Here is a 27,197-nt window from a genome sequence, read left to right as displayed (position 1 = left end):
TCATTGTAGTACAGTGAAATTATTGCCATTTAGCTCGGGAGAAACAGAAACAATGATTCAGGGAATGACTTCAAATTCACAAAGAAGCTGCAAAGGAGAAACCCATCATTGATAATTCCTAGAACAAAAGGAAAATGAGATTCTTTCAAGAATTTGGAAACTATATCATAACTCAGCTCATCACTTTTGATACCACACCAGCTCCAACGGTTCTCCCTCCTTCTCTCAGGGCAAACCTTTGACCTGCACATGCCATATAAACCAGGGGGTTACCAAAGTTTGTTTACGGGCACAAATTTCTTTTTTATTCCAAGAAAATTTTGAATAATCTCAAGATTTGAGTTAAAAGGAGGTAAACAAGACAAGACAACCAAGAAACATACCTGGCTCGAGTGGGACAGGCAGGATAAGTTCAAAAACTGCAGTGACATTGTCACCAGGCATAACCATCTTTACATTTTCGGGCAATTCCACTTTTCCTGTCACATCTGCAGTCCTCAAGTAAAACTGAGGCCTGTAGTTAGAGAAAAACGCAGTATGACGTCCACCTTCGTCCTTTGTCAGAACGTAAATCTCTGCTTCGAATTTTTTGGAAGTCTTAATTGTTCCGGGCTTTGCAATCACCTACGCAACCACAGGAATAAACATCAGAGAAGTTGATTGCCCATATTTTTCCAACTGTCATACGAAAACTAGTGAGTTGAATTCTGGGTTGAGATGCAAAAGGGCAAGCACTAAGGAGACCTTACCATTCCTCGCTGCACATCTTCTCTCTTCAATCCACGCAACAGAAGTCCTACATTATCACCGGCCTAATATGGTTGAAAAACAAGGTTGCTATTAGTATCATAAGGACCAAAAATATCAGTGCAAATTCCATAACTTCCCAATAGTCAACTTACTTGTCCGTGATCCAAAATTTTCTTGAACATCTCAACTCCAGTGACCGTAGTTTTCAGTGGAGGCCCCTAAAAATGAAATCTCAAGATAAGAAAAGAGAACTCAGAGGAAAATGCTTGGTTGCTACAGAGCATCAGCATATACCCAATTGATTTTACAGAACCAAACCGTATCCTTCAACTATGAAAAATAGATCCATCAAAACTCACCTGCATTAAACCCAAAATCTCAACTTCTTCACCTACTTTGATGGTTCCCTGTTCTACACGACCAGTTGTAACAGTACCACGCCCCTTCAAGAACCAGATAAATTATCAGAAATCATTTAGCAAAAAAAAAAAACATATGAATAGCTTAGTCTTTTACATGGCAGGATAGAAGAAGATGAACTTCACTCAGCTCAGAATAACAAAATGTTCGAAATTGAGACGATACAGATTCTTGCCACAATATTTATTAAGGAGAATTACTCCAATAAGCGGATAGCAGCTAGACCCTCTACTAAGGAAATAGAGAAGCCAAATAGTCACAACGGTCAAACTTAAATAACGAATCATGAAAACAAAGCAACACATCATGAGGCAGCAATCTTTTTCAAACCAAAAAGAACAAGGATGCAGATTGTATAACCTGAATTGAGAAAACATCTTCAATTGGCATTAGGAAGGGCTTGTCCAGTTGACGAACTGGGTCAGGTATATATTCATCGACAGCATCCATTAGCTTGAGTATAGCTTTCCTGCCAATTTCATCATTTGTACCCTGCAATGCAGACAAGGCAGATCCCCGGATAATAGGAATGTCATCCCCAGGGAACTTGTAGAAGCTGAGAAGTTCTGGCAGAGACAAAAGTAGGTGTTAGAAAGCTTGTACTTCCTAAGAACATACTAAGATAAAAACTGCGTGACAGGAAAGTTAACAAACCGCGTAGCTCCATCTCTACAAGCTCCAATAACTCTGGATCATCCACGGCATCAACTTTGTTGAGAAAGCACACAAGTGATGGAACACCGACCTATGAAAAAAGAATAATTAAATTTTAGAAAAAATATCGAACTCGTTGAGTAGCGCAAGTGTTCAAGCAGATGTAAGCAGTCCTAACCTGGCGTGCAAGCAGGATATGCTCCTTAGTCTGAGGCATTGGTCCATCAGGTGCCGAAACCACAAGAATACCACCATCCATTTGGGCAGCACCAGTAATCATGTTCTGACAATTAGGAGACAAATCTACAAGTTAAAGGTTGATGAATTCCTCTCCCAGTATAAAGTTATCTATGATGGCATGCCAGAAAATAATTCTGGTATACTAGATTATGATGCTTTCGTAGAGGTCAATTCAAAACTCTAATTACTATATCGGAAAGTTAAACTTATATGTAATCTATAACAGTGAATGCAATGTTCTCATCACACTTTCACGTAATCTGCATGTCCGGGGCAGTCAACATGAGCATAATGGCGCTTCGCAGTCTCATACTCCACGTGAGCCTACAAAACCAAATACAGCTCGTAAATGGCCAGCAAAGACACTCAGCATGATACAAGCAGCTTTCTCCGCTCGACCGATTGGAATGCCAGGAGAAATGAAAGTAGAGATAATCCAGACCGTTGCAATGGTGATTCCTCTCTTCTTCTCTTCAGGAGCTTTATCAATTTCATCAAAGGCGACAGCTTTAGCTTTACCCTCTTCGGCCAGCACCTACATATATATAAAGGTTGCGTGATAACTGATAAAACTCAAATCTTTTCTCAATTATGCATTTTGTTTTTTACAATATTAAGACGGAGATTCATGGAGGAAAATAACAAACCCACCTTTGTAATTGCAGCAGTTAGAGTGGTCTTCCCATGATCAACGTGTCCGATTGTTCCAACATTTACATGAGGTTTTCTGCCAATTTAGTAACGGTAATTAAGAACCCACTCAATGAGAACAAAATCTCAGGACAAAAACCTTTAAAGATAAAACAATTTCCAAAAAAGGAAACCCATTTTCCTCTTCAGCATTCTCCTGCTACTTCAGAAGCATGGAATCGAAACGAATGAGGACTATTTTTTTTCCACTCTACATACTCTCCAAACACAAGTTCCAAAACAGGCCACTAAACCAGCTGCTGATACGAATTTCTATGTGTGTGAGAGAGAGAGAGAGAGAGAGAGAGAGAGATCTGACAAAAGGAAAGATGAATACAAGGAAGGAACTCACGTCCGAGTAAAAGTGGCCATCGATCTCCACCAGAAGGCAGAGGAACAGGAGGAGGAGCGATCATCTCCGCCGACGAAACGGGAGATGGAATAAGTTGAGGGGATAGAGCCTCCACGGTGGTGCAAGTAGATCTGAGAAGAGAATGGCATGAACCGCTTCGAGCTAGGGTTTCGAAGAGCCACGGACGCCATTGGAATACCCGCAGAAATGATGGGAGGGGAGCCAGGAAGAAACAAAATCTGAGGTTTAAGGGAGGGTTATTTGGTCACTCATCTGACCCGAGGGTTTCAGTTCAATCCACCCGTATTTTTCATGACCCGACCCGTGAGCCCATATTAAATTGGGCCTTCAGTTACTGGGCCTAGATATTACGAAATAGCTTCGACCCAATCAAATATGCAAAGGCCCGGCAATTGTCTGATTTCCTTTCCCTGTTCTGCTGCTGCTTTTCTCATTTTCAATTCAGTTAAGGTTTTTTCATAGGTTCATTGCCTGTCTTGTTCAGGCAAGCTTTAGAGATAACATCAGTCAGTTATGTTAGGGCTCTTCCTTCTGGTAAGATTCTATATACATCAGTATACTCCCAATCCCATGAATCAAGTAACCACGGGCTTTGATCTCAAGTTGCAGTAAAGATATCTGTTTGCTGGCCCTCTTTGTTCATATTGCAAGAAATCCAGAGTATGGACCTGGCCTGGATATCAAAGCATAAGACTAATGATGAACAAATTGAAGGAAATGCAAATGGATATGGAACAGAATGCGTGGTAAAATAAAAATGAGCCCGTTGATTGCAGGAATATCAACCATCGTTCAAATCAAAATGTAACTTATATTTGCACAGCAATCAAGTGGAGAAAGAAATGAGAAACAACTGTAGCATCATGAAGGCTATAACAAAGCTTACGGAAACAAACGGAGGCAAGGAGAGAGAAACACCACCACTTAAACAAAGACTCCACCTTTTTTTCAGATCTTAAGCTTTGGCTGCTGCTGCTGCTGGTTCGTCATCATCTTCAATGTCCCAACTCAAGTCTTCATCTTCTTCCGCAGCACTCAATCGCTTGCGCAGTTCTGCTCTGTTTGGACTACTACCAGAACGAGTCACTTCCTTCTCGTCGATGGTGCTCAGATCCTCGATCTCGTCCCATCCCAATTCGTCTTCCTCCTGAACAGATGGTTGAGCTGATGCTGAAGAAATACCACCACTGTGTTTGATCAAATCTCCTGAAGGGGCAGCCTCAGACTCAGAAGCTTCTCCAACCACAACTGTTTTCGATTCTGGAATCTCCTTATTGCGCTCTTCCTTTTTCTCCTCAGAAGCTTCATCCTTTTTCGAATCAACATCGTTCACTTCAGTCACTGAATCTGCGTTCTTCCCATCATCTTTGGCCTTTTGCTCCTGATCCCCTCTATTCCCCTCCTCATTTTCCTCGAGTTTCATCTTTGCAACTTCTTTGCTAGTTTCAGCAACTTTCTCGCTGCTCTCATCTTCATCGTCAATATCCCAACTCAACTCCTCCTCATCTTCCAGTGAAATTGCTCGTTTAACAAGATTAACCCGCAAATCCTCAGCTTGCTTGAGCTTATGAACCTTGTAGAAATACCTAAACCAGAAAGTCTCCTGATCAACCATATTTGGAACAACCCTTTTGTATATTCCTCTCATGTCCCCGTTCTCCTCCATCAATCTCTCCAAGTCTCCATCTTTCTGATCCAGAGAAAAGGTGGATTCCCACTTTTTGTAATCGTCTAAATCCTCAGGCTCATCACAATAAGTGTTAACATCGCCCTGAACGGCGCGAACCTGAGCATCGAAACGACTGTATGGCTTCGAGCTGAAGCTATCGCGACCACCGTAACTCTTACTGCTATTGTTATCAGAGGAATCGGATTCGTTACCTGCGGCTAAGATCGCTTCCTTACCATGGGCAATGATCTCGGCCGTTCCTTTAATCACAGAGCTTCCAATTTCATCAATGGCGTGTCCGACAGTGCCCAACGATCCCTGCGCAACCTCTATCTCCTTCTTCAGACCGGACCCGAATTCTTGGAGATCGCGGCGATAGGTCTCTAACACGGATTCAGATCTGGTGGCCAAGGTCTTCATCAGGCCGCCGAAACTCCATAACCCACCGTCGCTAGGGTTTGATTTCTCCGGCGAGGGAATCGTATCTGGGTTTTGCTGCTCTTCACTGGTTCTCGGAGACTCGGAGCCTGATTCGGCAGTCGAAGGATCCGGATCCGGATCGTCCGAGAAGACGGATTTGAAGAAATTCATGATGAAAGCTCAGATCTTTGTGGTGGGTTCCCAGATTAGGGTTTTCCAGCAAAAGGATCGACGAATTGAGGAGCTAACATCAATATCCGAAGATTTGTTTTCTCTTACACAAACATATGTATTTGTATATTTACATCAACCACAGTATATATATCATCATTTAAAAATACTAATTACCTTTAATTTTGGCATATCTAATTTTTATCTCCTATTTAAACAAATCATGGACAAAATTAATAGAAAATTAATTACTCTACTAAATATTAGCTCTATTTAGTTGCTGTGTGATTTACTTAACTATATTTTTAAAACATAAATTAATACGTAAGCACCAAACAGTGCATTATAAACCATTGGTTCATACAAAATTTTTAAACGATTATAGCTTAATTTTGTTATAAGCATGATGACCATGACCCCCCTCCTCCATGACCAAGACCAAATATCATGCAAAACACCAACCAGATACAGACACGTGTACACTACTCTTCGAGGAAATTCGTAGATGAACGGTAGAGATCGTACGGGGCCCACAGATGATCAACGGCGCAGGGCCTTCGAGAATCGAGACGAAGCCATGGCTTCCCTTTCCCGCTCCAATGGAGCAGACTGATGGGACCAGGGTGCAGATTCCGACACTTTCCTTGAACATTGTCGCCGCCGAGACCGTGCTGGTTCCACCGGTGATCAACGGCTTTGATCTTTCCGGCGAGGACCAGCAAGAACGGAGGAAGAGAGCCCAAATGATAGATCCTCCTATGTTTCTGCACACTCATCCATTCCTCCACCTTCCTCGTGAACTCTCCTTCGCGCCATTTCCCCACGTCGACGACCATCACTCCGGTGTTGAAATAGCACGGCCGGCGATCTCTGAACGTGCCGGAGAATTCTGGGTCCGACCAAAACATGTCGGTGAAGTACTTGGTGAAGTTCGCGTGGCAGTACTCCGGCGCCGCCACCACGTGGTCGCCCAGGTCCACCGACCAGAGCTTTGCAATGTCGTCGACGAGGATTATGTCAGAGTCCAGGTATATGACACGTGTCACCTGTCAGCATATCATGTATCCATACGTATAAGAGGGTTGACAAGTAGTTTGGTTGCGAATTTCGTGCCAGTGAATATTGAAGTGTATATATATACATCATTATGGCCATGCAAGAAACTGAGCACGAACGAACGAGATGATGATTCATGCGACGAACGCGTATCTAAATCTTTTTTTGAATAACAACATGATTTATAGAATCCAAATATTTAAAAAGTAGAATTCGGCCAGCATATATAGATACTACTTTTTTAATAGGTATATACACGAAAATATGATTGGTGCAAACTACTGATTATATATGACTGCGTTTCAAGGATCAGATATTTTGATTCGTTTACCATAAAACTGGGGGTTTATCAAAATTATTATTCATGGGTTTAATAAAAAAAATAAGAAAAAAACTAAAAATGTTAAAGTCAGAGAAACAAGAAGATTGATTATTAATCAGCAAAGAAACACACGAAGTTGATTATATATATATATATATATATATATATGTAACCTTCTCGGGGAGGATGTCAGAGAGGTAGGTCCGTGCGTAGTTCAAGGGCTGGTCAAGAGCTTCTCTGATGGACCGGGAGATCTTTCCACGGACCCTGTCGGGGTCGAACCGGTAGAGGTGGAAGGTGAGGTAAGGGAAGGTGCTGTTAATGGCGGAAACGATGCCGTTTTCAGGGTGAGACCAGAGGAAGTGAAACTCGACGTCTTCCGGACACGTCGAATGCTGGAGGATGGAGAGGACGGCAGCCATTGTCCCCCTCAGGTAGTTCCCGTCGAGGGTCATCGCCACGTGGATCCTCTCCCCTCCTCCTCCACGTGGATCTTCCCGGCAACCGCCGCCGTTTCGGAAGGCCGGAGCTTCCCGGAAAACAGGAGAGAAGACGACATCAGGGGATGGCTTTCTGACGAGGCCGAGGCGGAGAGAGGAGCCAACCTCGCCGGAAACAATGGTGGTCGAGATGAGGAGGATGAGGAGGAGAAGGGCAATGGAAGCCATGGAGAGGCCATTTATGGGAACGTAGGGTTTGTGTTAAGAGAAGGATGGGAGATGGGAAACAGCCATTCTTAGGGTGGTGGTTGGTGAGACATTTGTGAGGAGGAGATGATTCCTCGGAAGGGTTTCTCGCAAAAAATAAAACAAATTATTATATTCATCAACTCTATTTTATTACAACCTTATCCCAAGTCCAACACCCATGCATTACCAAATTTCATGTGCGTTTTATTGCATCATTTACGAGTTTACAACTCGTTCGTTACGACTATGACTCGGCCATGCACGTGGAATCGTTACCAACGTGCATGTCACGACCATGTGAATGAAGATTTTGTTACTTTATATGACATGTGGTTTGAAATGAAAACAGGAGCCATGACCATGGCGACAGCCGACACTGGCATTGACCGTTTGCGTGCAACATGCATGCTCTTACAAGTAGCTACGATAACAAAGATTGTTCGAATTCCCGTCGGTGCGTGATCATAAAACGTGGATGCGTTTGGAAACAAATGTAAATTACCATTACCAAAAGCCTTCAAATTCGGAATTTACGTGAAAACTAATATATAAATGGGGTTTTATTAAAACAAAGTTGTGGATTTTATATGCATTTTAGTGTGTATGTATTAATTTTAACAAGGTAAACTTACAACAGGTATTAAGGTTATATATATATATATATATGTGTGTGTGTGTGTGTGTTTGCGTTTTAAAATGTCAATGCGATTATAACAAATGCAAATGACTAATAGAATTCGAATGATACGTAAAAACTAATATATAAAATGGTATAAATGTAACACTAATGCAAAGCTACGGGGTTGTATATGCATTTACGATTCAGCGTGCATGAATTAACACTAATATATGGTACTGCATTTCTGATCGGCTCTCGCTCGTGTGATTTTTGCTTGAGAAGGGCCAGCTTCTGAAGGTGAGTGAAGAGAAGCAAACGCCATTTTCATCACGTCGAACGGCTCGGAATCGATCTGATTCTCGGGTGCAATGGTTTCATATGGGTCGGGAACCAAGAACGCGGGAAAAGAGCAGAATTACATGTCTCAGCCCGAGATTAGACAAATACGCGTCCTGTCAAACTCAGGCTTTAGCCTCACACCACAAGTGATAACCGAAATAGCCAACAAACTTAGCATTTCCGTGGATATCGACATACAGCACATGCTTGGACCCGAGTTCCACGTCGTAACGAGGCTGAAAGAAGACGCGCAGTCTTAACATTTGCAGATGTCACTGTCTCAAAATGGATTATTACCAAAGATGTAGGCAACATTGGCTGATACAGCCGCCTTGTAACAACATGTACTAGATCATCTGGTATTGGATTGGCTCAAACTTGTTCAAAGCTCGTCTTTTTGAGAATCTTGGAAGCATTGCTCGTCCCACAAGAAGGGGAACTTCAACCTTGCAGCAGTGTGTGGCATAAACCAGTCATCATATATGAATCTGCATAAAAAAGGAAAACGCCGTTTTCACGAAGCTTCATCACTTGTTCTACAACTGAGATAATTAAATGACAGAAGCAGTACTGTCTGAAATCACCATTGACAAATGCCCTAAGAGAATGATACATACACTTTGACAGGAGGACGGGATATGATAACCAGAATCTGGAGGTCCTCATGTTCATCAGTATTCCAGGCCTGTACAAGACATAGTAGATGGCCATCAAAACCAAACTGGAAACCTGCTTTGAAGAAATACTAATGTACAGAGTAGTTACGGGAAGACATGCCTGATGAGCATCGTTGATTGGGATATGAAATGTACTGTTTGCAAAGATGGGAAATTCCTGCGGCTTCCCGGGGTACTTCCCCTGCGAATTTTCAGCAAGATACACCGTGCCCTTTCCCTTCAATACGACGAAAACCTCTTCACAGGAGTGCCTGTGAATCGGTGTGTGCCCACCTGGACTAAGCGTTTGAAGCCATATCTCGACCTGCAAGCTCCAAGTTGTAAGTAAATACATCAAGACATTTACATAACTGTATTATACTCAGAGCTCGAATGTTTAAGCCGGTGTCCTTTTCACAGACCTCTTTCATGCCGTGCATTACTGAGCCGGCCACTGTCATGTGGGACAATCCTGGTATTCCATAGCTATCCTGAGGAAGCTCGCTTATATTTCTCACGATTGGCACGGCTTCATTCACCATACGAGAACCAAGAATCAAGTAAGATGATAAGATCATCACAGGTTAATCCAAAGAAGAATGGATCTGAGCTCTATTACATATTAGCAACACAAATTTCTCTTCAGAATCACACAGCAACATTTCTGGGAATCAAACGATTAATGAGGATATCATGTCCAGGCATCCAAATCCCCTTGAAGCTTTACCATAGAAAATCTCTCCGAATAACCGAGGGAAGAGACAGGGAGTTACTAAGGAATGAAAGTTCTTGAGTCCTGATTTTGAACTAAATCGATTGCGACCTCAGCACATTTTGCTTCGAAAAAGAGAGCAGAACCCAATTGCATAGACTGATAACGGAGAACCGAAAACTTATCCTTCATCTAAACCCTCAAAAGAGAGCTTAGGTTCTCGTGGCCAACAGGAGATAAAAAGCGCGGGACTTACCATTGTTGGAGCAAGAAGAAGCTTCTAGAGTAGTTCCAGAGAAGAAGAAGAAGAGAGCAATCGCGATAGTGAAAAAGATGGTGACCGGAGACGACGGCGGCGGCGGCGAAGAAGATGCCATGATTTCTAGACAGCGCCTCTTCGTCAGAAGAGTGACCAGGATCAGAAGAAATCTCTCGAACCAATGAAATTGTTTGAAATCTTTTCGCGTAACTTTTTGGATTTTGCCCCAGTAAAGTCAGATTTCATAATAAGACCCCGAAAAAATTATATATTTTACAATAAATCCCTATTAGCAATTGCTTACAAATACTGGGGCATTATGAGAATATTTTATAAAATAAGAGGCATAGTTTCACATTCGGTAAAACATTAGGGGTTTAAGCGTCAATAATCCTCATAAAATAATCGCTGTTGGATGCTCTAGTAAAAAAAACCTTGCCTTCACCTGTAAAACCCTCGCATCTCCGGACTCTTACCCCGTCGCCGGTGAGATTTCTCTCTCAGATAATTTTTTCCGATATTTTTTTTGTGTGCTTTCGATTTTTATGCTTCCGGGTTCTCTTCGAATTTCTAAAGTTTGAGTCTTCCGCTGAAGGTAATGGTGACGATTAAGTGGGCCATGGTTGATTTCAGTATTCTACGAGGTTTCTGAGTCATTGTTGTTCGTGTAGATTTTTGGTTTTCGTGCGTATTGTTTTCGTTTGATTGGTGATAATTTTCGAAATGTCGATCAATTTTGCGAATTCTCGGCATGAACGAGCTGCTGTTGTCCCCATTCTTGCAGGCGGAAATTGTTGAAACATGAAGATTAGGTTCTGTACTGGCTTTACAAAACATGGGGTTTTGCTCGTTCATTCGGAACTACCGGCACTTTTTCCCTTTAAATCTCGGTTATTCAATGAGTCTACTCTTTGCAAGTTGTGTGACCATAAGAAGAAGATTGTGATGAACATGAGACAACATGAGACTCCAATCCGCAATAGCTGGCAGAAGCTTTGCATCAGATTCTATTGGACTCATCTTTGTCTAGAGCGGATAGGTCTCAATCTGGACGAAAGCGCGGGGCTTTGTCGACCGAGTTTGTTGGATATGAAGATGGAAACGGCTGCTACTTGTGCCAGGGTTTATGAGTTTTGTGTGGGACTGGTATTGTTCCTGGCGAGCTTGATGGGTTGGAACTTCTTGTGACCGTCGATGTGATGAAGGAGCAAGTGGAGTATCTTCTCAAGTTGGGGCTTACGATCCAAGATATCGACAATTACCCTCTCGTTATTGGTTGTATTGTAACGAAGAACATGATCCCGTGGGGAAATCAAATTTCACTGAGTTTCTCAGGAGATAACCACAGGTTCTTCAAGTCTAGTGTTGCTGTAGACCTTGTCCCTGTGGTTAAGTATCTCCAAGTACAGGATATTCAACCAAAGGACATACGACGACGGGTTCTTGAGAGGTATCCAGAAGTTCTTGGGTTTAAGCTAGAAGGGACCTTGAGCACGTCTTACCTGGTTGGGACAGGAGTAGCAAAGGGGGAAATTGGGAATGTTTTAACTTGATATCCTGAAATTTTGGGATGCTGAGTAGCTCGAGTAATTAAGCCCTTACTGGGAATATCTCGAGATCTTGGGTATTCCACAACTGGCTGTAGCTTGATTGATAGAGAATCGGCCTCACATTCTGGGATTCAAATTGGACAAGGCATTGAAACCAAATGTGCAAACCCTGCTAGATTTCAATGTCAGAGAAACAATTATTCCTTCTGTAATTGCACAGTAACCTGAATTATAAGGGTCGACTTGAAATCTAAGCTCGAGTCACTAAGGAAGCTACTTTGTTCAGCCCTTGATCTAGATCCTGATGAGTTAGGACGTGTTATCGAGAGAATTCCACAGTTTGTTAGTCTCGGTAATTTGCCTTTGTTAAAGCACATTGATTTCCTCAAGGAGTGTGGATTCTCTGCTGACCAAGTGAGAGAAATGATCATAGGGTGTCGCCAGGTTCTTGCTCTGAATATCAGAATAATGAGACAACTTTGAATACTTCCACTTGGAAACGAAAAGACCGCTTGGCTTGAAGATCTGGTGGATTTTCCCGGATTCTTTACCATAAAGCCGAGACAGAGAAGGGTTTGCATAAAAGGGAATCAAATGTTCATTGGCCTGTATGCTCAACTGTTCAGATGAGAAGTTTGAACAGATGATGAACATTATGGATATGGAAGAAGCAGAAACTGAACCATCCTCTTTTGATATGAATACACTAACACAGCAATTGGTAGGAGACAGGAAGATGTCGAGTAATGCAGGAAACCTGGCAAATCGCGGCACAAAGGTTGAATCTTTTCGACCGGGGAAGGATCAAAAGACAGTGAACAAGCCTTCACACAGTTTATTCTGACAATGAGATTCAAAGAGAAGTTGAACTTTTTGGTGTGCCAAAGGTTGTTCTAATGAGCTATGGATACAGAAGAAAAAAAATCCCATTTCTGTTGATATTCGGTTATGTTCAGATGATAGACAAAACACATTCGTCCATCCGATGTTTTATTTGATTCATTGGAGAGAAAAAAAGACCTTGTGAAAGTCGTAAATTTCATAGTAATTTGTGTATTTTTCGTTAAATGACCAAAATATCCTTCGCGTGATATCACCACACGCCAAGGACAAATCTGTAATTTCAAATAATAATTCAGCACCAACCAACCCTCCTGCTGCCGTTCGCAAAGGACCTTGCGATCAAAATTCTTCCGTCTCGGCTACTCGGCCACGCACTCTCCCCTTTTCGCACAGTCTCTCTCGCTATCTTCACACTCGTCGTATTCTCCGATCTCTGTTTCTTCGCCTCCTCGCTTCTCTTCAGATCTTCTCTCGCCGCGATTGGTTTTCCGCCGCCGCCTCCGTCTTCCGCCGTCACCTTTTTGCTTTCGAGGTCAGTTTCTTGTTTCGAATCCCTTTCTTTACCCCCCTGTTGTGTTCGTGTTTGTTTTGGTTAGGTTGATCGCGGGATTAGTGTTATTTCGATTCGATTTAGTTCTTGAACTGCGTTACGATTGAGCACCCGGGAAATCATCACGAGACTTGTTTTAGGTTTGTGGAGATTTCGTATGTTTACCGGGAAATTGCTTTTGATGTGTCCTGGGATTTCAGTTCTTTTGGCCGATTGAATGACGATTCTGGAAGCCATGACTGATAATTTTTTTAATAATCTAGTTTGTGTTTTTTATTGAATCTGGGACACATGGATAGGGCGTATGAATATTGTCTCATTGTCGGTTTTGTTCCTTTTCAGTAATTTGCAGTGTTTAGTTTTTTTCCCTGTAGGGTTCACTTGTGAAGGATCGGAAGGGACTTCAGTGGAATTATTGCTAATGGTTCAAAAGAAAGAAGAAATGGATGACTCTGGTCTTAATGATTGCAAAGTAGGAACGTTTTCAGTGTCATCCCAAGAAAAGGGAAGGAAAAACAAGAGAAAATTGGCTGATCCTTCTCAACAAAATGCTGCTAACCTTCCTGCTTCCATGACTGAATTCCCTAGATATGAATTCCCCTCACTAAAATTAACTCACAACCCTTTAACTGACCTCCTTTCGATGGAGAAGCTTTCTAGTCAGTCTAAAGTCGAAGACTCTGAATCTGTAGGATGGGATGACCCGCTTGCCTGTCATCTTCAGGAACTATTGTCATCAAATTTGGCCACTCTCTTCCATAGTGCAATAAAGCAGATTGTAGATTGTGGGTACAGGGAGGATGTTGTTCTGAAAGCTATTACAGGCAGTGGGCTCTACTGTGGGGGCAATGACCTTGTGTCGAACCTTGTCAATGATACAGTGAACTTTATGAAGAGCGGAAAGGAAGGTGCTGGTTGGAGAGACACTGTGTTTGAAGACTTAGAACAGCTTGTTGCCTATACTTTGGTAGAGATGATAAATCTTGTTAGGGAGATTAGGCCATCCTTATCAACAGTCGAAGCAATGTGGCAACTGTTGATGTGTGACTTGAATGTTTTGCTGGCGTGTGAATTAGACGGAGATGGATTGGAGGGCTCCTCAGGTTTCAGTTTGTCTGAATCTTCTGAATCTCTAGGCGCTGAGTGTAATACTCCAAAATCCAGTGACCCAGATAACCAGAAGCCTCCACCGTCCACTTCTCATAACAATCAGAGTGACTCCCTCAAATTTGGAACTTTTCCATATCTTCCCAACCCAAAAAATTCTCGTGCTAGTGGAAAAACACCAGGAAAAGAGATATTTTCTGGCAGCTCTGCTTCTGGTGAAGGCATCAAAAGTGCCTCTCTGACTTCGATCTCTGATGATAAATTGGTAACTGGTAGAAAAGGCCGCACCAAAAAGGAAATGGCCATGCTTCGGCAGAAATCATGTGTAGAAAAGATTAGGACTTATAGCAAAGGCAGTGGGTATAAGACAGCAAAGTTTGCATCAGTTGGTAGCTTTCTTGTGGACAAAAGAGTCAAATCAAAGATGACAGCAGAGATTGGGGTAAAAGTCCCTTTATCTGACAGTGGCAACACTATCTCAAATAACAGTTCTAAGTCAGATCCACCTGCCGGAGATGCAAAAGGCTGTGTAACTGCGTTACCTGCTACCAGTGCTGATTCCTCAACTCCACCACTGTCAACTTCAGAAAAGAATTCCAGTTCTGAGTCTGAACAAAATGCTTCTGTATCCGTAAAGCCAGCCCAAGATTACTACGCTGGGATTCCATATGATGCATCTTTGGGGGGATACGTCCCCCGGAATAAAAAAGATGAATTGATTTTAAAGCTAGTTCCCCGAGCAAAAGAATTGCAGAATGAACTGCAGATTTGGACTGAATGGGCTAATAAAAAAGTGAAGGAAGCCACTAGTAGGCTCCTTAAGGACCAACCAGAGATAAAGGCACTAAGGAAGGAGAAAGAAGAGGCAGAACAATACAAAAGGGAGAAGCAGTTAGTGGAGGAAAACACTACGAAAAGGATGTCTGAGATGGAATTTGCCTTGAACAACGCTACCAAACAGCTAGAGAAAGCGAACAAGACGGTACGCAGGCTCGAAGTGGAACAAACACTGCTAAAGAAAGAGATGGAAGCAGCAAAGGTACGAGCCGTCGAATCTGCAGAGAGCTGTAGGGAGGCAAAGGAAAGAGGACAAAAAGCGTTGAAGAATGCTCAGGCGTGGGAAGGGCAAAAGGTTTTGTTGCAGGAAGAGCTCAAGGGTCAGAGAGGCAAGGTGGCGGAGCTGCAGCAGGAAGTTTCCATGGCAAAAAGTCGGCGGTGTCAAATTGAGGTTAGCTGCTTTTTGTAGAAGAAAAGCCTTCCCATGTTAGGTCTTCTCCTCTATAAGATGTCATCATCAGAGCTGTTTTCATTTTTCATATGTTTATCATGTGATAACTCATTGCTTCCTTCCTCCACATTATTTTTCCAGGTAATCATTCTATTCTTTTGAAGTCAATCGTTCTTTTGTGTTATATACTCGTTTGTTCTGTCAAGTAATCAGTCAAGTTACATTTTTGTCAAATAGATTGAGTGCTTCCTATATTCTATGTTTACTTCTCCATATTTTCTGACTCAATGTAGTCATGGTGGGTGTAAGTGGTGATGGTGATGGGTTTTCTTTTCCGATTTCAGAAGTTTATTGAAACACTGTTGAAAAACCAATGGACATTATTTTTCCAGGTAATCATTCTATTCTTTTGAAGTCAATCGTTCTTTTGTGTTATATACTCGTTTGTTCTGTCAAGTAATCAGTCAAGTTACATTTTTGTCAAATAGATTGAGTGCTTCCTATATTCTATGTTTACTTCTCCATATTTTCTGACTCAATGTAGTCATGGTGGGTGTAAGTGGTGATGGTGATGGGTTTTCTTTTCCGATTTCAGAAGTTTATTGAAACACTGTTGAAAAACCAATGGCAGGGTACATGGAAACAAGAAAAGGCGGCGAAGGAGAAGCTTCTGGCTCAGGCTGCAGCCACAAAGAAGGAAAGAGAGCAAGTGGAAGCGTTTGGAAGCACGGAGGAAGAACGGATCAAAAGGAAAGCGGAAAACGATATGAAATACTATGTGGAGAACATCAAAAGGCTGGAGGGCGAGATATCGAGGCTGAAACTGAAATCAGACTGCTTGAAAATAGCCGAGCTGAAGAAGGGAATCGACGGAAGCCATGGTAGTAAAAGCGGAAGCTTAAACCCGGGAGAGAGTGGCGAGACGAACGCGTGGGAAAATCTCGGGGAAACGAAGATCAAGAGGGAAAGGGAATGCGTGATGTGTCTGTCGGAAGAGATGACGGTAATATTCCTCCCGTGCGCTCACCAGGTTCTGTGTTCTAAATGCAACCAGCTTCACGAGAAGGAAGGAATGGAGGATTGTCCATCTTGCAGGGCGACGATTCAGAGGAGGATTCATGCTCGTTTTGCCCGCGGGTAAAGCTTTTTTTTTTTTTTTACTGCGGTGAATCCGCCATTGAAACAACCTTGGAGAACCTCCTCCTCCTCCTCAGTGGTTTTTATGGCAATGAGGTCTTTGGTTTCTTTCTTTCTTTCTCCTCCCTTTGGATTTTGCTTCCCATCAATGCCAATGGTTGATAGCTCTGAGAGGTGAAAAGACTCTCTTATATCTTATACTGCTTACTATAATAAGAATAATAATGTGGGAAAACGCCTTTGCGTACTCTCTCAATGTTGTGATAATAATCTCAATCAGCAAGGTGTTATTATATAATATTTTTTTTTATCAAGAGGATTAAAATAAATAAAGTGATAGCATGAGCAACCAATGATCGTCGATCAGGGACAGAGAGGGCAAATTTAAATATTTTTTTTTAAAAATTAGATCGACAATAATAATAATAATAATGAGAGAAAACGCAAAGCTGTAAAAATGGCGGAAAAATGATTCGGTGAAAACGAGAGGGAGAGGAAGAAAAACCAGGCGATGATGTGATGTGAGAGAAAGTCACACGAAACGAAAGAAGAGACCTGTCTCTGTTCATATTATTATTATTATTGCTCGATAAGCTTTCCATTGAAGTCAAAGCTTGACCAGACCTTTCATCGCGACGAAGAAGAAGAAGATAGAGAGATCGGCGGGGCAATCGGATGTTATTTCGGTTCTTCGGAGGCCATCGGAGGAGATGCTCCGCGGTTTCTGCGGTGGAGGCGGCGGACGGTGACTACGGAGGCGGCGGCTGAAAGGAAGGACTGTCGGTGTCTTTTGTTGTTTTCGTGAGTTGTTGCTCTTTGTGGGTTACTACTACTACTGTCTTAGGTTGTCAGAGGAAGAAGATGAAGAAGGGGAAAGGGAAGAACAGTGGCTTGTTGCCGAATTCCTTGAGGATTATATCCTCTTGCCTGAAAACTGTTTCAGCCAACGCCGCCGACGTAGCCTCGTCGGTTCGTTCTGCCGGAGCTTCCGTCGCAGCCTCTATCTCCTCCGCTGAAGACCACAAGGATCAGGTCTTCTTCTTCGATGCGAATCCGAGTCTGTTTTATTTCATAGCGTAGATTTGGGAAGTATTCTGGAACTATTTTCTGATGGAATTATTGCTGATTTTGTGCTGCTGGAGATTGCCAAACTGGATGGAATGGTGGTTGTTTGTTATTTTATCTCTACTCATAGCTTTAGCTGCATAGGATCGTGGTCTGGGTTTAAATGAGTTAGGTGCTTTTGTCTGGTTCTGATTTTCAGTCTTGGTTTTTGTTAGGTACGGGTATTGTTGATAACTTGATACTCTAGGGAATCAGGTTTGTATTTTCAAGTATAGGTTGGAAAAGCAGAGACATGTATATACTGCATCTTATCCAATTTCTTCCCTCTAGTATGTGTTTCTCATCTAGTTAGTGGATATGCTTTTGGTGGCGTATGCTTTTTCTTTGAGGTCAGAATGTCCCTTTTATGGAAATCTATTTGTTTCATCGACCATATATAGGCCTAGGTTTGCTGTCTGCATCTTTCTGTTGGTGGTTTCTGTAATCGCTCTCCTCCAACTGCTCTCCTTTTCATTGAAAGAATGCCCTTTTGGCTTTTCTCTGGGACAACTTAGTAAAAAACTTTCTTTCTTGAACAGGTGACATGGGCCGGCTTTGACAAACTTGAAATTGGTCCATCCATCGTCAGACATGTTCTCTTGCTCGGCTATCAGAACGGATTTCAAGCGTTTGATGTTGAGGATGCCTCTAATTTTAGTGAACTGGTCTCGGAACGAGATGGTCCAGTTTCATTCTTACAGATGCAGCCACTGCCATCGAGGTCTGGTGATCATGAAGGTTTTGGTAACTCACATCCCCTTTTGCTGGTTGTTGCTGGGGATGGCAAAAATTGCACGACCTTGGGCCGCAACTGTTTCCATTCTGGTGGGTTAGTAAGAGATAATAAAGCAGACTCTGTATCAGGAAACAATGTCAATTATCCTACTTCTGTCCGCTTTTACTCCCTTAAGTCTCACAGCTATGTCCACGTCCTGAGATTCCGATCATCTGTTTGCATGGTTAGATGCAGCTCCCAAGTAGTAGCTGTCGGCCTTGCCACGCAAGTGAGTGTTAACCTGCTTCAAGAAATTCAGCTTCCTTTGATAGAATTTCTTTCTATACCAATTGTAGTCTGCGTTATTTGCTTTTCATGGTAAGTGCTTAAATTGGTATTGGAAATGAACAAATGTTGCTGCATCCAACTTATTATATATTTGCAGGTCACGCTGATCTTTTGTTCAATGTCTTACTCCTGATGCCTTTTATTTGGGTTGTGCAGATATATTGCTTTGATGCACTTACTCTTGAAAGCAAATTCAGTGTTCTCACCTATCCTATTCCTCAGTTGGTGGGACAAGGGACAATCAGCGTTAATGTCGGTTATGGTCCGTTGGCCGTGGGTCCAAGATGGCTTGCATATGCTTCCAAAAGTCCCATGTCAATGAAAACAGGACGCCTAAGCTCACAGAGTCTTAATTCCTCACCAGGTGCCAGCCCATGTATATCACCAGGTGGAAGTAGTTTGATGGCCCGTTATGCAATGGAGTCTAGCAAACAGTTGGCTGCTGGATTAATCAACTTGGGTGACATGGGATACAAAACATTTTCGAAATACTGTCAAGAACTGCTTCCCGATGGATCTAGTTCTCCAGTATCACCAAATTCAATCTGGAAAGCCGGTGGATTGGCAGGATCAGATGCAGAGAATGCAGGGGTGGTTAGTATTCATCTTAGTCTAAAATATCACTGACAATAGTTGAAATAGTCCATCCTCTTTATAGATCTGTAGCCATTATTCTAGGTGCTTGAATTAAAATTGCTTGATATGAGGTTAACATTTTATTGGTAGGTTGCTGTTAAAGATCTTGTTTCTGGAGATATAATATCACAGTTCAAGGCACATACAAGTCCCATTTCAGCACTTTGTTTTGATCCTAGTGGAACTCTCTTGGTTACTGCTTCAGTGTGTGGGAACAATATTAACATCTTCCAGATCATGCCATCTTGTTCACGCGGTGCGTCTGGTGCCCTGATTTACGAGTGGAGATCTTCTCATATGCATCTCTACAAGCTGCACAGGGGCATCACTTCAGCTGTTAGTATTCTTTTAGCTTGACATTGTCACTTTTTACTTTGTCATTCCTTTTTCCCTAGATTACTTTATCTATGTATAGTTTTTTATGCAACAGATTATCCAGGACATTTGCTTTAGTCATCACGGTCAGTGGGTTGCTGTTATCTCGTCCAAAGGAACTTGCCATATTTTTGTTTTAACCTCATTTGGAGGTGATGATGGGTTGATACCTTTAAGTTGTGAACATGAAGAAGGTGCACGATTTCCTGTTTCATCTTTGCCATGGTGTGCTTCATATAATCAGCAGTCCTTATCACCATCATCCCCTGTTTCCCTTTCCGTGGTAAGCAGAATAAAATATAGCAGTTTTGGATGGCTTAACACGGTAAGTAGTGCTGCTACAGCTGCAACTGGAAAAGTTTTTGTACCGTCGGGTGCTGTGGCAGCTGTTTTTCATAAATCTGTTACTCATGACAACCAACGAAACTCTGGACCTAAGTCACTGGAGCATATCTTGGTCTATACTCCATCTGGCCATGTGGTGCAGCATGAGCTTCTGCCGTCGGTTTGCGTGGAACCAACTGAAAATGGTTCGAGACTACGAAAAGCTTCACAAGTTCAGGTGGAGGAGGATGACTTAAGGGTAAAAGTTGAACCCATTCAATGGTGGGATGTATGTAGGAGGTCGGACTGGCTGGAAAAAGAGGAATGCCTTTCTGAGGCTACCACTAAAAGGCAACAAGATGCGGAAATGGCTTCAAATAACTTGTCTAATCACGAGGATTCTTGTCAACTGCACCTTCTCGGCATCAACAACAACCATGGTGAAGTGAAGTCTTTGAAAACTTGTTCCCTGAAGCCCCATGAAAGTTCCCATTGTTATCTCTCAAATGCTGAGGTACAAATGATATCTGGGGTTTTACCAGTGTGGCAAAACTCAAAGGTATTTCCTTTTTTTCAATAGCTCCCTCTCTTTACTCGGTACTATAGTATCTCGATTTACTTTCTCTGGCGTGTTACCAGATTTCTTTCCATGTGATGGACTCTCCAAGAGCTGACAGTTCCGCTGGTGGAGAGTTTGAGATCGAAAAGGTCACCACCCACGGAGTTGAGATTAAACAGAAAAAGTTGCTGCCTGTTTTTGACCACTTCCATAGCATGAAAACAACATGGGAAGACAGGTAATGCAAATGTTGGGGAATCTGTACACGAGATTGTTGTCTCTTCTCTTCTCTTCTCTTCTCTTCTCTATTTCCAATTCTTTGGCTTTAGCCTGTAGCTTGAAACGACTTAAAGAGGACTTAAAGTTAGAGGTATATGACTTGCATGACAGGTTTTCCGAATTTCTTATATACAGATATTTAGAAAGTTTTTCAGAGGTGCTGGTTGTGCATGCCCTTCCTCTAGTTTCCTCCTTTATATTCCTTAAAGTTGTCTTTTATTTGATGTCTGATGCTTTGCTTCATTCCTTAGGTTTTCTATGAATTATACTCACACATCCAAATTGGAGTCTCATCAAGTCAATGGAAAGATTACCCAAGATACAATCAACTGTCACTCTAAGCCTGGATCCCTCAGCTCTACCGAAAGCTTTGAAGAGAGTAAGTCAGATATTTTTTTTCATGAGGTTCCATAAATTTGTGAGTCAGCTCTTGACATGGAATGCATCGGAGGAAAGAGCATAGAAAACTATGGTCTCTCTTCTTCTAAATGCTTCGAGGCTAACCCATTGGTTTGTGAAAATAGGTTTGTCAAGACGGAGGGATAATCTCCTTGATATGGATCGTATCAGCTGCTTAAAATCTGCTGCAGCCGCTCACCTGGCCGCAAATGGTATGAACATGACAAATGGATTTGTCCACAAACCCGTGATAGACGAGTCTTCGAATCCTGATGAAACACGGATAGAAAAGCATATGAGTAATGGCTGGTCCAGACCGCCGAATGGGATTTGCAATGGCCAGACATCTCAGATACCGACATTCCTCGCCAGTGAACAACTGCTTTACACAGAAACTCTAGCGGGTGCTTTGCTAGAGGAGCACTGTAAAGCAGAAGAAAACCCAAATCTCAAGGCGGAGAAACTGGAAGGGAGATGAAACGGTACAGAAGATTTGAATCGGCACAATCTTGGATTTGTGATTGTTGTCTGGAAGTGGCTTAAGATTCATATATGGGTAAAGAAACTGACATTTGTGTGTTTTACGTTGTTGTGTTGTGTGGACAGGTAAGTGAAGTTTGGAAGATGCGAAGTGCGATGAGAAGGCGTTTCTAGCCTCCCTCCCTGGAGTTGGTCGTGGTAACATAATCTCTCTTCTTCTTCCTTCCCCCCCTTTTTACCCTTTCTTTACATGAAATGAACATATGATGATATGAAATAAATAAAATACATACGTAAAAAGTGTATTATGTACATGTTGTAGATGGGGGTTGAAACCCTAGATTCGAGTTTACAGGGGTGGTTTTCAATTTGTTTTTTTTTTTTTAAAAAAAATCTCTGTACATAGGATCCATCCACAAAAAAACAATGGAAAGAGAGAATGTGATTATGAAAAACTGCTTCTTGTTTCTTTTGTAAGTAGTTCCCCAACTTTGAGTGGATTATGTTTTGTTTTTTTTGGTAAGGGATTATGTATTGTCAAGGAAAGGATCATGTGTCTTTATTATATTTTTGGCACGGAATTCTCTATATTATTACATTTTAACCCCCCATTTTAAGGAATATTCCTCCCTCCACTCGGGGAGTATCTGATCTGAGCTTGTTGAATGTTGATAATTTGAAATTTGTAAACATATTTTGGCATTTCGACTTACGCTGTCAAAGATGATAATTCACGTTTAGTGGAGGGCCAAATTTAAAATCAATCAACTCATTATTTTTCTAAAAGAAAACTTCAAAAAAACATGATTTTTTCAATTCTCATGAAATAAAATCTAAATATTGTTGTTTTATCAAATAAAATCTCAATTTTATTTTCAGTAAAAAATAAACTTAAACTTTACAATAATATCATTTTTAAACCTTTTCATAAACATCCAACGTGATAAATCTAACACTTTGATCATATGTGATATATTATCATCTATCTATTATGATATCGAAACATCATGTTAACAATAAATTTAAAAATGATAAAGATTATAAAGTTCAGATTTATTTTTGATTAAAAAATGAAATTGAGATTTTATTTGATAAAAAACAAATTTTAAATTTTATTTTGTGAAAATCTAGAAGTTCAATTTTTGTTTTGGGATTTACTTTTTTCTAAACAAGATTAGCTAATTTCATTTCCCATAAAAAAAGTTAATTTTTTCTTTTTCTTCTTTTGTCCTCTTGAGGTGGCTATTTTGAGTTGTATTTTTTTTAAAAGAAGTTATATTTAATAATATTCATTTTTAACTCATATATATATATATATATATGAGTTGGTTGTATTTCCTTCTGTAAAAATATAGAATCCTCCATTTTTTTCATTGTTTTTTTTCCTTTCAAAGAATTCACATTTTGTTGACCCAAAGGTAAAAAAAGGGAAAATCTCAACATATTTAAGTCAAAAGCGGTCCAGGCACAATATCCTCTTCCAGTGCGTGAGACGGAAAAGCCTAACACAAGAACAAGACGCTCCGATCGGCTTCACCGAGGGACGATCCCTCTCTTGACGCGATTGCTCTTCGTATGTGCGTTTCCGTATTCCCTTTTTGTCCTCCGATTTGATTTGCCATCTCGGAATTATCATCTGCTTGCTTTATCGGATTTGTGAGGTCGTGTTCAGAGTTCGAATCTGTGTTTGACTGACTCTGACCTCACTGTTGATCGCGATTATTCGCCACTGAACGGCGTTTTCCTTTGCGCGATATCCCCTATTGATTTGTATCTTGTTTGAGCTTTGGATTCCTAGATTCTGGGCTACTCGTAGTTAAGTTTCGTTGTGAAATTTCGATTCCTGAGGCATTTCTTCTGCTCTTGTCGATCTCGTTTTCTCTAGGTTTTTCTGACGACATGATTTTGTCTTTTTTAGCTTGTAGTTTGTCTGCGAGTGAAGCTGCGTGTCACCATCTTCATCACATCTCTGCTTTGCGGGTAACCTCACCATGAACGCCCTTGTTCCGCAGTTGCAGAAACGATTTCAGGACTACCTCATTTCTCTTTATCAACAGGTTTCGTCTGAAATCACTCCCTCCTTTCATTTTGTATTCTACAAGTTCCAATTCGTGTAGATTTTACATTAGATTGATGATATACCCACAACGGAATATGATCTAATCTTGTGGCAGGTTTGTTTCTGTCTGGAGATGTTCCAGGGAAAATTGGACATTTTGTACAGAAATAAAACCTTTTAAGAAAACTTGAAGTCTGGCTGGAAGATTGTCATAGGATTAATACGCATTTCGTTTAGGATATCTATAACCCTATGAATTTTGTTTTTCACATCTGTTGGTTCTAGTAGATCGTTTGGATTTGAATTGCGGGTTCTATAAACTTCTCCAATACCAAAGCTGCATCTCTTTTGGTGATGTGAGGACTATCTACACTTGCTTTTAAGCCATACCTCTCACTGAATGTTGGACTTGAATTGTGTTGTAGAAAAAAGAAAATCGGTGTCCCTGAGATGGGTTTAATTTGAGGTTGTCTGAGATGATTTCTTGTTTATTGTTTCCAAAGGGGTTTCTGGATGATCAGTTCTCTGAGCTGAGAAAGTTGCAAGATGAGGGCAATCCTGATTTTCTGACTGAGGTTGTCTCTCTCTTCTTTGAAGACTGTCAGAAACTTATCAATAACATGGCTAGAATTCTGTAAGATTTGCTTTTTCTTATAGTTTCTTCTACTTACTATATGTATATAGGTCTCTGCATGAATCTCTTTTGTTTTGAGGTGCTTGCTGGAATATTGTGATTTCTGAAAGCATTTGTGATTTATTATCACTTCAGGGACCAGACAGGAAATGTGGATTTCAAACAGGTAGATGCGAGCGTGCATCAACTGAAGGGTAGTAGCTCAAGGTGAATTTCATTGTCTTGGGTTTTCTTTTCAGCCTCTAGATCCATAATCATGTCCTCAAGTACATAACGAACCTTTCTCCATGACATATGCATAGTCTTTAGAATACAGAGAAGCTTAGTTTAATTAACGGCTGGGTTGCTGTTGTGTATGCAGTGTTGGTGCGAGTAGAGTTAAAAGTTTGTGTGTGGCCTTCAAGGAATATTGCGATACTCAGAGCCTTGAAGGGTGGGTGACATATCATATAGCAAACGGATATTATTTTTTCCTTCTGTGTTAAGAGTTTAGCTTATTTATGCAAAAATATTATTGGGTTTGTTTGGTTGCTGAAATGCATTGGTGGAGCAGTTCTTTCTCGAATTTCTTAAGAATCATGAGAATGGTATCTGGTACAGGTGTGTGAGTTGTCTACAGCAGGTGGATTATGAATATAGGTTGCTAAAAGCCAAACTTCAGGATCTGTTCAATGTGAGTAAAACCCTGTGCGAAAAGGCTTCCTTTCTGCTTGTGAATCCTTTGATGCGCTCTTTTAACGCATCATTTGCTGCTTCTCATAGTCCCTTATTGCCATTTCAGCTGGAGCAACAGATCCTTCAAGCTGGAGGTGCAATCCCTCAGGTGGATATAAACTAGATCGATAGGCTTCTTGATTTGGGAATCGCTAAGGGCGGAACAGAGGATCCAAACTACAGTCTTCTATCGAATATGTTGTAATTTTTTGTTTTGGTTAGTAGTGTTGATAATCGATACTATCTACCATACATTATCGGCTCTTTTGGGTAAATTTAGACACTTGATGGTGTTCTAATAAAGACATTGGAATTTTACCCAAGTCATTCTGCGTATATCTATACGCATCATGTACTGTATTCTTTTCCGGAATGGTAGGCCTTTGGGTGTTGCTTTTTGACATAATTGGATACGTGGTGCGGATGCAGTGAGCATTATTACGCATTTGGCTTGAATTCTTCTGATACACTTTCTTTGGCTTTTTAACATATTATGAGTCAAGTTTCAGGTGCTTGGTGGTCTTTTTTATGTAAACAGAGAACATAAGTTTATTTCTGATGCAGGCTTGTAGGTAGCAATCTCTTCTCTCGGCAATGGCAATGGTGGTCTCGGTTGAATATCATCGTCTCGTGGTTCTGAAAGCCATGGTCCATCCACTAAAGCCAGTTGCTCGAGAAGAGGGTTCTGTGGTTTCAGGTAAACATCGCAAACCTCTCTCGATCCAATTTGGAAAATTTTAATCGAAGAATATGGTTTTGCTGTGATATTAGTAAAACCTCAGGCTTTGATTATATTTGCTAGTTACCTTAGCGATTAGTTTGTAGCCATTTTTGTTGTTCACTGCCCTTTTGTCGTCATGCGTTCAATTGCAATCGCAATGATTTCTCAGTACCATTGAGATCCTCTTAACCCTCCAGTGGGTTCATCATTTTCCTAGGTCTGTTTTAGGCGTAAAGCAAAAGGGTCGTCGGAGAACCCCACAAAGAGTTGAATTATGAACATCTTCCGTTAGGATTATTGCGGCAATAGATGACAATTTCTGGGGGGCAAATCTTTGTAGGTATCTACTGAACTAGGACTCCTTCAAATTCAAGTATCTTTGATCATTCATGAGCTGTGAACCCAATAACTAAAGAATATGATACACATATATATATGTATATGTATATATGATAATTAGGGGACTTGACATTAACAGAGAGAAGAAAGCACAGATTAGAGCCGAGGAAGGGAGTAGTATAGGTGCCAGCCGGGGGGAACAGAAATGAGAGATGAATGCGTTGTTGGGTACAATACAAGCACTTGAAAACCTTCCTCAATCATTTATCTCTTATCCGTTTTTGTGTGCTCAACCATCAATCGGTTGGTGGGGAAAAAAAATAAACAAATAAATAAATCATCAAATGTTTTATATGATTTCATTATTAAATTATAAGAAAGGACAATGTGGTGTATAGTTGGTGGGACCAAATTCAAGAATGTAGGATGCTGCTACTGGGAAGTCCTCGCTCGCTTTGGCAGCTTCCATTCGAAGGTAAACATAGGATTTGGTATGGTGGCTCATTATAGTTCAACCCAATTATTATTATTATTATTATTATTATTATTTCCTTTCCCTATGATACGTGATTAATAGTGTGTGGCCAAACTAATTCAGGTAGACTGACACGCTATAGAAGAAAGGAAACCCACTCCTTTAAACGTTAAAGCAACAAAATTTCCGGCAACCAACCTTATTGAGGGAAGCGACTGGTTGCACTGCCGCTACCCGTAAACAGAGCGGTTGCGATTTTCGACGATTGCAAGCGATTGAAAAACTGACTGATTGAACCGCAACCATCCGCAACCGCAACCAAACTTGTGTTTTCTAATCGCAGCTTCTAACTTGCGTTTTGGTAACGGTTTCCGGTGTTTTGACAAAAAAACTAAAATATCTTCATTAAAAATTATATAAAACTCTAATATATATATATATATTTATAATGATTTTGTTTAGTGTTATGATTTGATATTATTTTTTAGTATTATATTTTAATAAAAAATATAATAGTATATTTTTTAGATTTAATAATGATTATTTTTAATAATTTTTTAGAGTTAAAAGTTTGTGTGTGGC

General features: G+C 41.0%; 8 protein-coding genes and 1 long non-coding RNA gene across 13 annotated transcripts; 5 read left to right on the top strand and 4 right to left on the bottom strand.

Moving 5' to 3' along the window:
• Positions 1-9: 9 nt before the first annotated feature.
• LOC104801215 (elongation factor Tu, mitochondrial) lies at positions 10-3,344 on the bottom strand. The gene is made up of 12 exons (XM_010524385.2): positions 3,107-3,344; positions 2,716-2,791; positions 2,507-2,599; positions 2,314-2,388; positions 2,003-2,107; positions 1,825-1,915; positions 1,531-1,736; positions 1,110-1,193; positions 903-968; positions 750-812; positions 384-624; positions 10-243 (listed from the first exon to the last, which is right to left on the bottom strand). The coding sequence occupies exons 1-12, from the start codon at positions 3,295-3,297 to the stop codon at positions 173-175; spliced, it is 1,362 nt and encodes a 453-aa protein (XP_010522687.1). The 5' UTR covers positions 3,298-3,344; the 3' UTR covers positions 10-172.
• A 530-nt stretch (positions 3,345-3,874) lies between these two features.
• On the bottom strand, positions 3,875-5,516 carry LOC104801214 (BSD domain-containing protein 1). Its single transcript, XM_010524384.1, has one exon. The coding sequence runs from the start codon at positions 5,385-5,387 to the stop codon at positions 4,083-4,085; it is 1,305 nt and encodes a 434-aa protein (XP_010522686.1). The 5' UTR covers positions 5,388-5,516; the 3' UTR covers positions 3,875-4,082.
• Positions 5,517-5,704: 188 nt separating this feature from the next.
• LOC104801213 (probable galacturonosyltransferase-like 4) lies at positions 5,705-7,448 on the bottom strand. Its single transcript, XM_010524383.1, has 2 exons — positions 6,939-7,448; positions 5,705-6,433 (listed from the first exon to the last, which is right to left on the bottom strand). Exons 1-2 carry the CDS (start codon positions 7,431-7,433, stop codon positions 5,870-5,872), a joined length of 1,059 nt encoding a protein of 352 aa, XP_010522685.1. The 5' UTR covers positions 7,434-7,448; the 3' UTR covers positions 5,705-5,869.
• Positions 7,449-8,508: 1,060 nt separating this feature from the next.
• LOC104801212 (auxin-binding protein 1) lies at positions 8,509-10,217 on the bottom strand. Its single transcript, XM_010524382.2, has 5 exons — positions 10,037-10,217; positions 9,491-9,597; positions 9,190-9,393; positions 9,030-9,097; positions 8,509-8,900 (listed from the first exon to the last, which is right to left on the bottom strand). Exons 1-5 carry the CDS (start codon positions 10,155-10,157, stop codon positions 8,795-8,797), a joined length of 606 nt encoding a protein of 201 aa, XP_010522684.1. The 5' UTR covers positions 10,158-10,217; the 3' UTR covers positions 8,509-8,794.
• Positions 10,218-10,415: 198 nt separating this feature from the next.
• On the top strand, positions 10,416-12,661 carry LOC104801209 (transcription termination factor MTERF4, chloroplastic). The gene is given in 10 exon segments (XM_010524378.2): positions 10,416-10,525; positions 10,824-11,174; positions 11,177-11,341; positions 11,344-11,396; positions 11,398-11,643; positions 11,645-11,816; positions 11,819-12,062; positions 12,064-12,103; positions 12,106-12,171; positions 12,173-12,661. Coding segments are annotated over 9 exon segments (1,581 nt in total). The 5' UTR covers positions 10,416-10,525; positions 10,824-10,840; the 3' UTR covers positions 12,434-12,661.
• Positions 12,662-12,798: 137 nt separating this feature from the next.
• On the top strand, positions 12,799-16,703 carry LOC104801211 (putative E3 ubiquitin-protein ligase RF298). 2 transcript variants are annotated; one of them, XM_010524381.2, is made up of 3 exons: positions 12,799-12,964; positions 13,357-15,317; positions 15,949-16,703. In XM_010524381.2, the coding sequence occupies exons 2-3, from the start codon at positions 13,404-13,406 to the stop codon at positions 16,456-16,458; spliced, it is 2,424 nt and encodes an 807-aa protein (XP_010522683.1). In that variant the 5' UTR covers positions 12,799-12,964; positions 13,357-13,403; the 3' UTR covers positions 16,459-16,703. The 2 variants fall into 2 exon arrangements, with proteins under 2 accessions (XP_010522683.1, XP_010522682.1); XM_010524380.2 differs by having other exon boundaries at positions 13,342-15,317.
• On the top strand, positions 15,324-15,820 carry LOC104801210. The gene is made up of 2 exons (XR_769847.1): positions 15,324-15,458; positions 15,710-15,820. It is a non-coding gene; the product is annotated as an uncharacterized LOC104801210 (long non-coding RNA).
• A 198-nt stretch (positions 16,704-16,901) lies between the features above and the next one.
• LOC104801208 (autophagy-related protein 18g) lies at positions 16,902-22,261 on the top strand. Of its 2 annotated transcripts, none has more exons than XM_010524376.2 (9): positions 16,902-17,486; positions 18,098-18,562; positions 18,778-19,215; positions 19,348-19,593; positions 19,673-20,515; positions 20,596-20,753; positions 21,046-21,173; positions 21,319-21,675; positions 21,800-22,261. In XM_010524376.2, exons 1-8 carry the CDS (start codon positions 17,316-17,318, stop codon positions 21,669-21,671), a joined length of 2,802 nt encoding a protein of 933 aa, XP_010522678.1. In that variant the 5' UTR covers positions 16,902-17,315; the 3' UTR covers positions 21,672-21,675; positions 21,800-22,261. The 2 variants fall into 2 exon arrangements, with proteins under 2 accessions (XP_010522678.1, XP_010522679.1); XM_010524377.2 differs by having other exon boundaries at positions 16,904-17,486; positions 19,688-20,515.
• An 881-nt stretch (positions 22,262-23,142) lies between these two features.
• On the top strand, positions 23,143-25,481 carry LOC104801207 (histidine-containing phosphotransfer protein 2). Of its 3 annotated transcripts, none has more exons than XM_019200934.1 (7): positions 23,143-23,246; positions 23,592-23,730; positions 24,236-24,366; positions 24,502-24,573; positions 24,728-24,799; positions 24,967-25,039; positions 25,148-25,481. In XM_019200934.1, exons 2-7 carry the CDS (start codon positions 23,665-23,667, stop codon positions 25,202-25,204), a joined length of 471 nt encoding a protein of 156 aa, XP_019056479.1. In that variant the 5' UTR covers positions 23,143-23,246; positions 23,592-23,664; the 3' UTR covers positions 25,205-25,481. The 3 variants fall into 3 exon arrangements, with proteins under 3 accessions (XP_019056479.1, XP_010522676.1, XP_010522677.1); XM_010524374.2 differs by having other exon boundaries at positions 23,143-23,250; XM_010524375.2 differs by lacking the exon at positions 24,728-24,799 and having other exon boundaries at positions 23,143-23,250.
• The last annotated feature ends 1,716 nt before the right edge of the window (positions 25,482-27,197 follow it).

The sequence above is a fragment of the Tarenaya hassleriana genome, unplaced genomic scaffold (genome assembly GCF_000463585.1).
Source record: "Tarenaya hassleriana unplaced genomic scaffold, ASM46358v1 Cleome7, whole genome shotgun sequence".
Classification (NCBI taxonomy): domain Eukaryota; kingdom Viridiplantae; phylum Streptophyta; class Magnoliopsida; order Brassicales; family Cleomaceae; genus Tarenaya; species Tarenaya hassleriana.
The sequence above is the reverse complement of the archived record's forward strand: the minus strand, read 5'-3'. Positions and strand labels throughout refer to the sequence as shown.

Bases quoted from the DNA above. Each gene is read 5' to 3' on its own strand.
- LOC104801208 (XM_010524376.2), top strand. From the start codon at position 17,316: ATGAAGAAGGGGAAAGGGAAGAACAGTGGCTTGTTGCCGAATTCCTTG. The intron at 20,516-20,595 runs GTATTTCCTTTT...GCGTGTTACCAG, and splicing joins CAGTGTGGCAAAACTCAAAG to ATTTCTTTCCATGTGATGGA. The intron at 20,754-21,045 runs GTAATGCAAATG...TTCATTCCTTAG, and splicing joins AAAACAACATGGGAAGACAG to GTTTTCTATGAATTATACTC.
- LOC104801211 (XM_010524381.2), top strand. From the start codon at position 13,404: ATGGTTCAAAAGAAAGAAGAAATGGATGACTCTGGTCTTAATGATTGC. The intron at 15,318-15,948 runs GTTAGCTGCTTT...AACCAATGGCAG, and splicing joins GTCGGCGGTGTCAAATTGAG to GGTACATGGAAACAAGAAAA.
- LOC104801213 (XM_010524383.1), bottom strand. From the start codon at position 7,433: ATGGCTTCCATTGCCCTTCTCCTCCTCATCCTCCTCATCTCGACCACC. The intron at 6,434-6,938 runs GTTACATATATA...ATATGCTGACAG, and splicing joins CTGACATCCTCCCCGAGAAG to GTGACACGTGTCATATACCT.
- LOC104801214 (XM_010524384.1), bottom strand. From the start codon at position 5,387: ATGAATTTCTTCAAATCCGTCTTCTCGGACGATCCGGATCCGGATCCT.
- LOC104801207 (XM_019200934.1), top strand. From the start codon at position 23,665: ATGAACGCCCTTGTTCCGCAGTTGCAGAAACGATTTCAGGACTACCTC. The intron at 23,731-24,235 runs GTTTCGTCTGAA...TTGTTTCCAAAG, and splicing joins TCATTTCTCTTTATCAACAG to GGGTTTCTGGATGATCAGTT. The intron at 24,367-24,501 runs GTAAGATTTGCT...TTATCACTTCAG, and splicing joins AATAACATGGCTAGAATTCT to GGACCAGACAGGAAATGTGG.
- LOC104801215 (XM_010524385.2), bottom strand. From the start codon at position 3,297: ATGGCGTCCGTGGCTCTTCGAAACCCTAGCTCGAAGCGGTTCATGCCA. The intron at 2,792-3,106 runs GTGAGTTCCTTC...CTAAATTGGCAG, and splicing joins ATGGCCACTTTTACTCGGAC to AAAACCTCATGTAAATGTTG. The intron at 969-1,109 runs GTGAGTTTTGAT...TTTCATTTTTAG, and splicing joins AGATTTTGGGTTTAATGCAG to GGGCCTCCACTGAAAACTAC.
- LOC104801212 (XM_010524382.2), bottom strand. From the start codon at position 10,157: ATGGCATCTTCTTCGCCGCCGCCGCCGTCGTCTCCGGTCACCATCTTT. The intron at 9,394-9,490 runs GTCTGTGAAAAG...TGGAGCTTGCAG, and splicing joins TAATGCACGGCATGAAAGAG to GTCGAGATATGGCTTCAAAC. The intron at 9,098-9,189 runs GCATGTCTTCCC...TGTCTTGTACAG, and splicing joins CAATCAACGATGCTCATCAG to GCCTGGAATACTGATGAACA.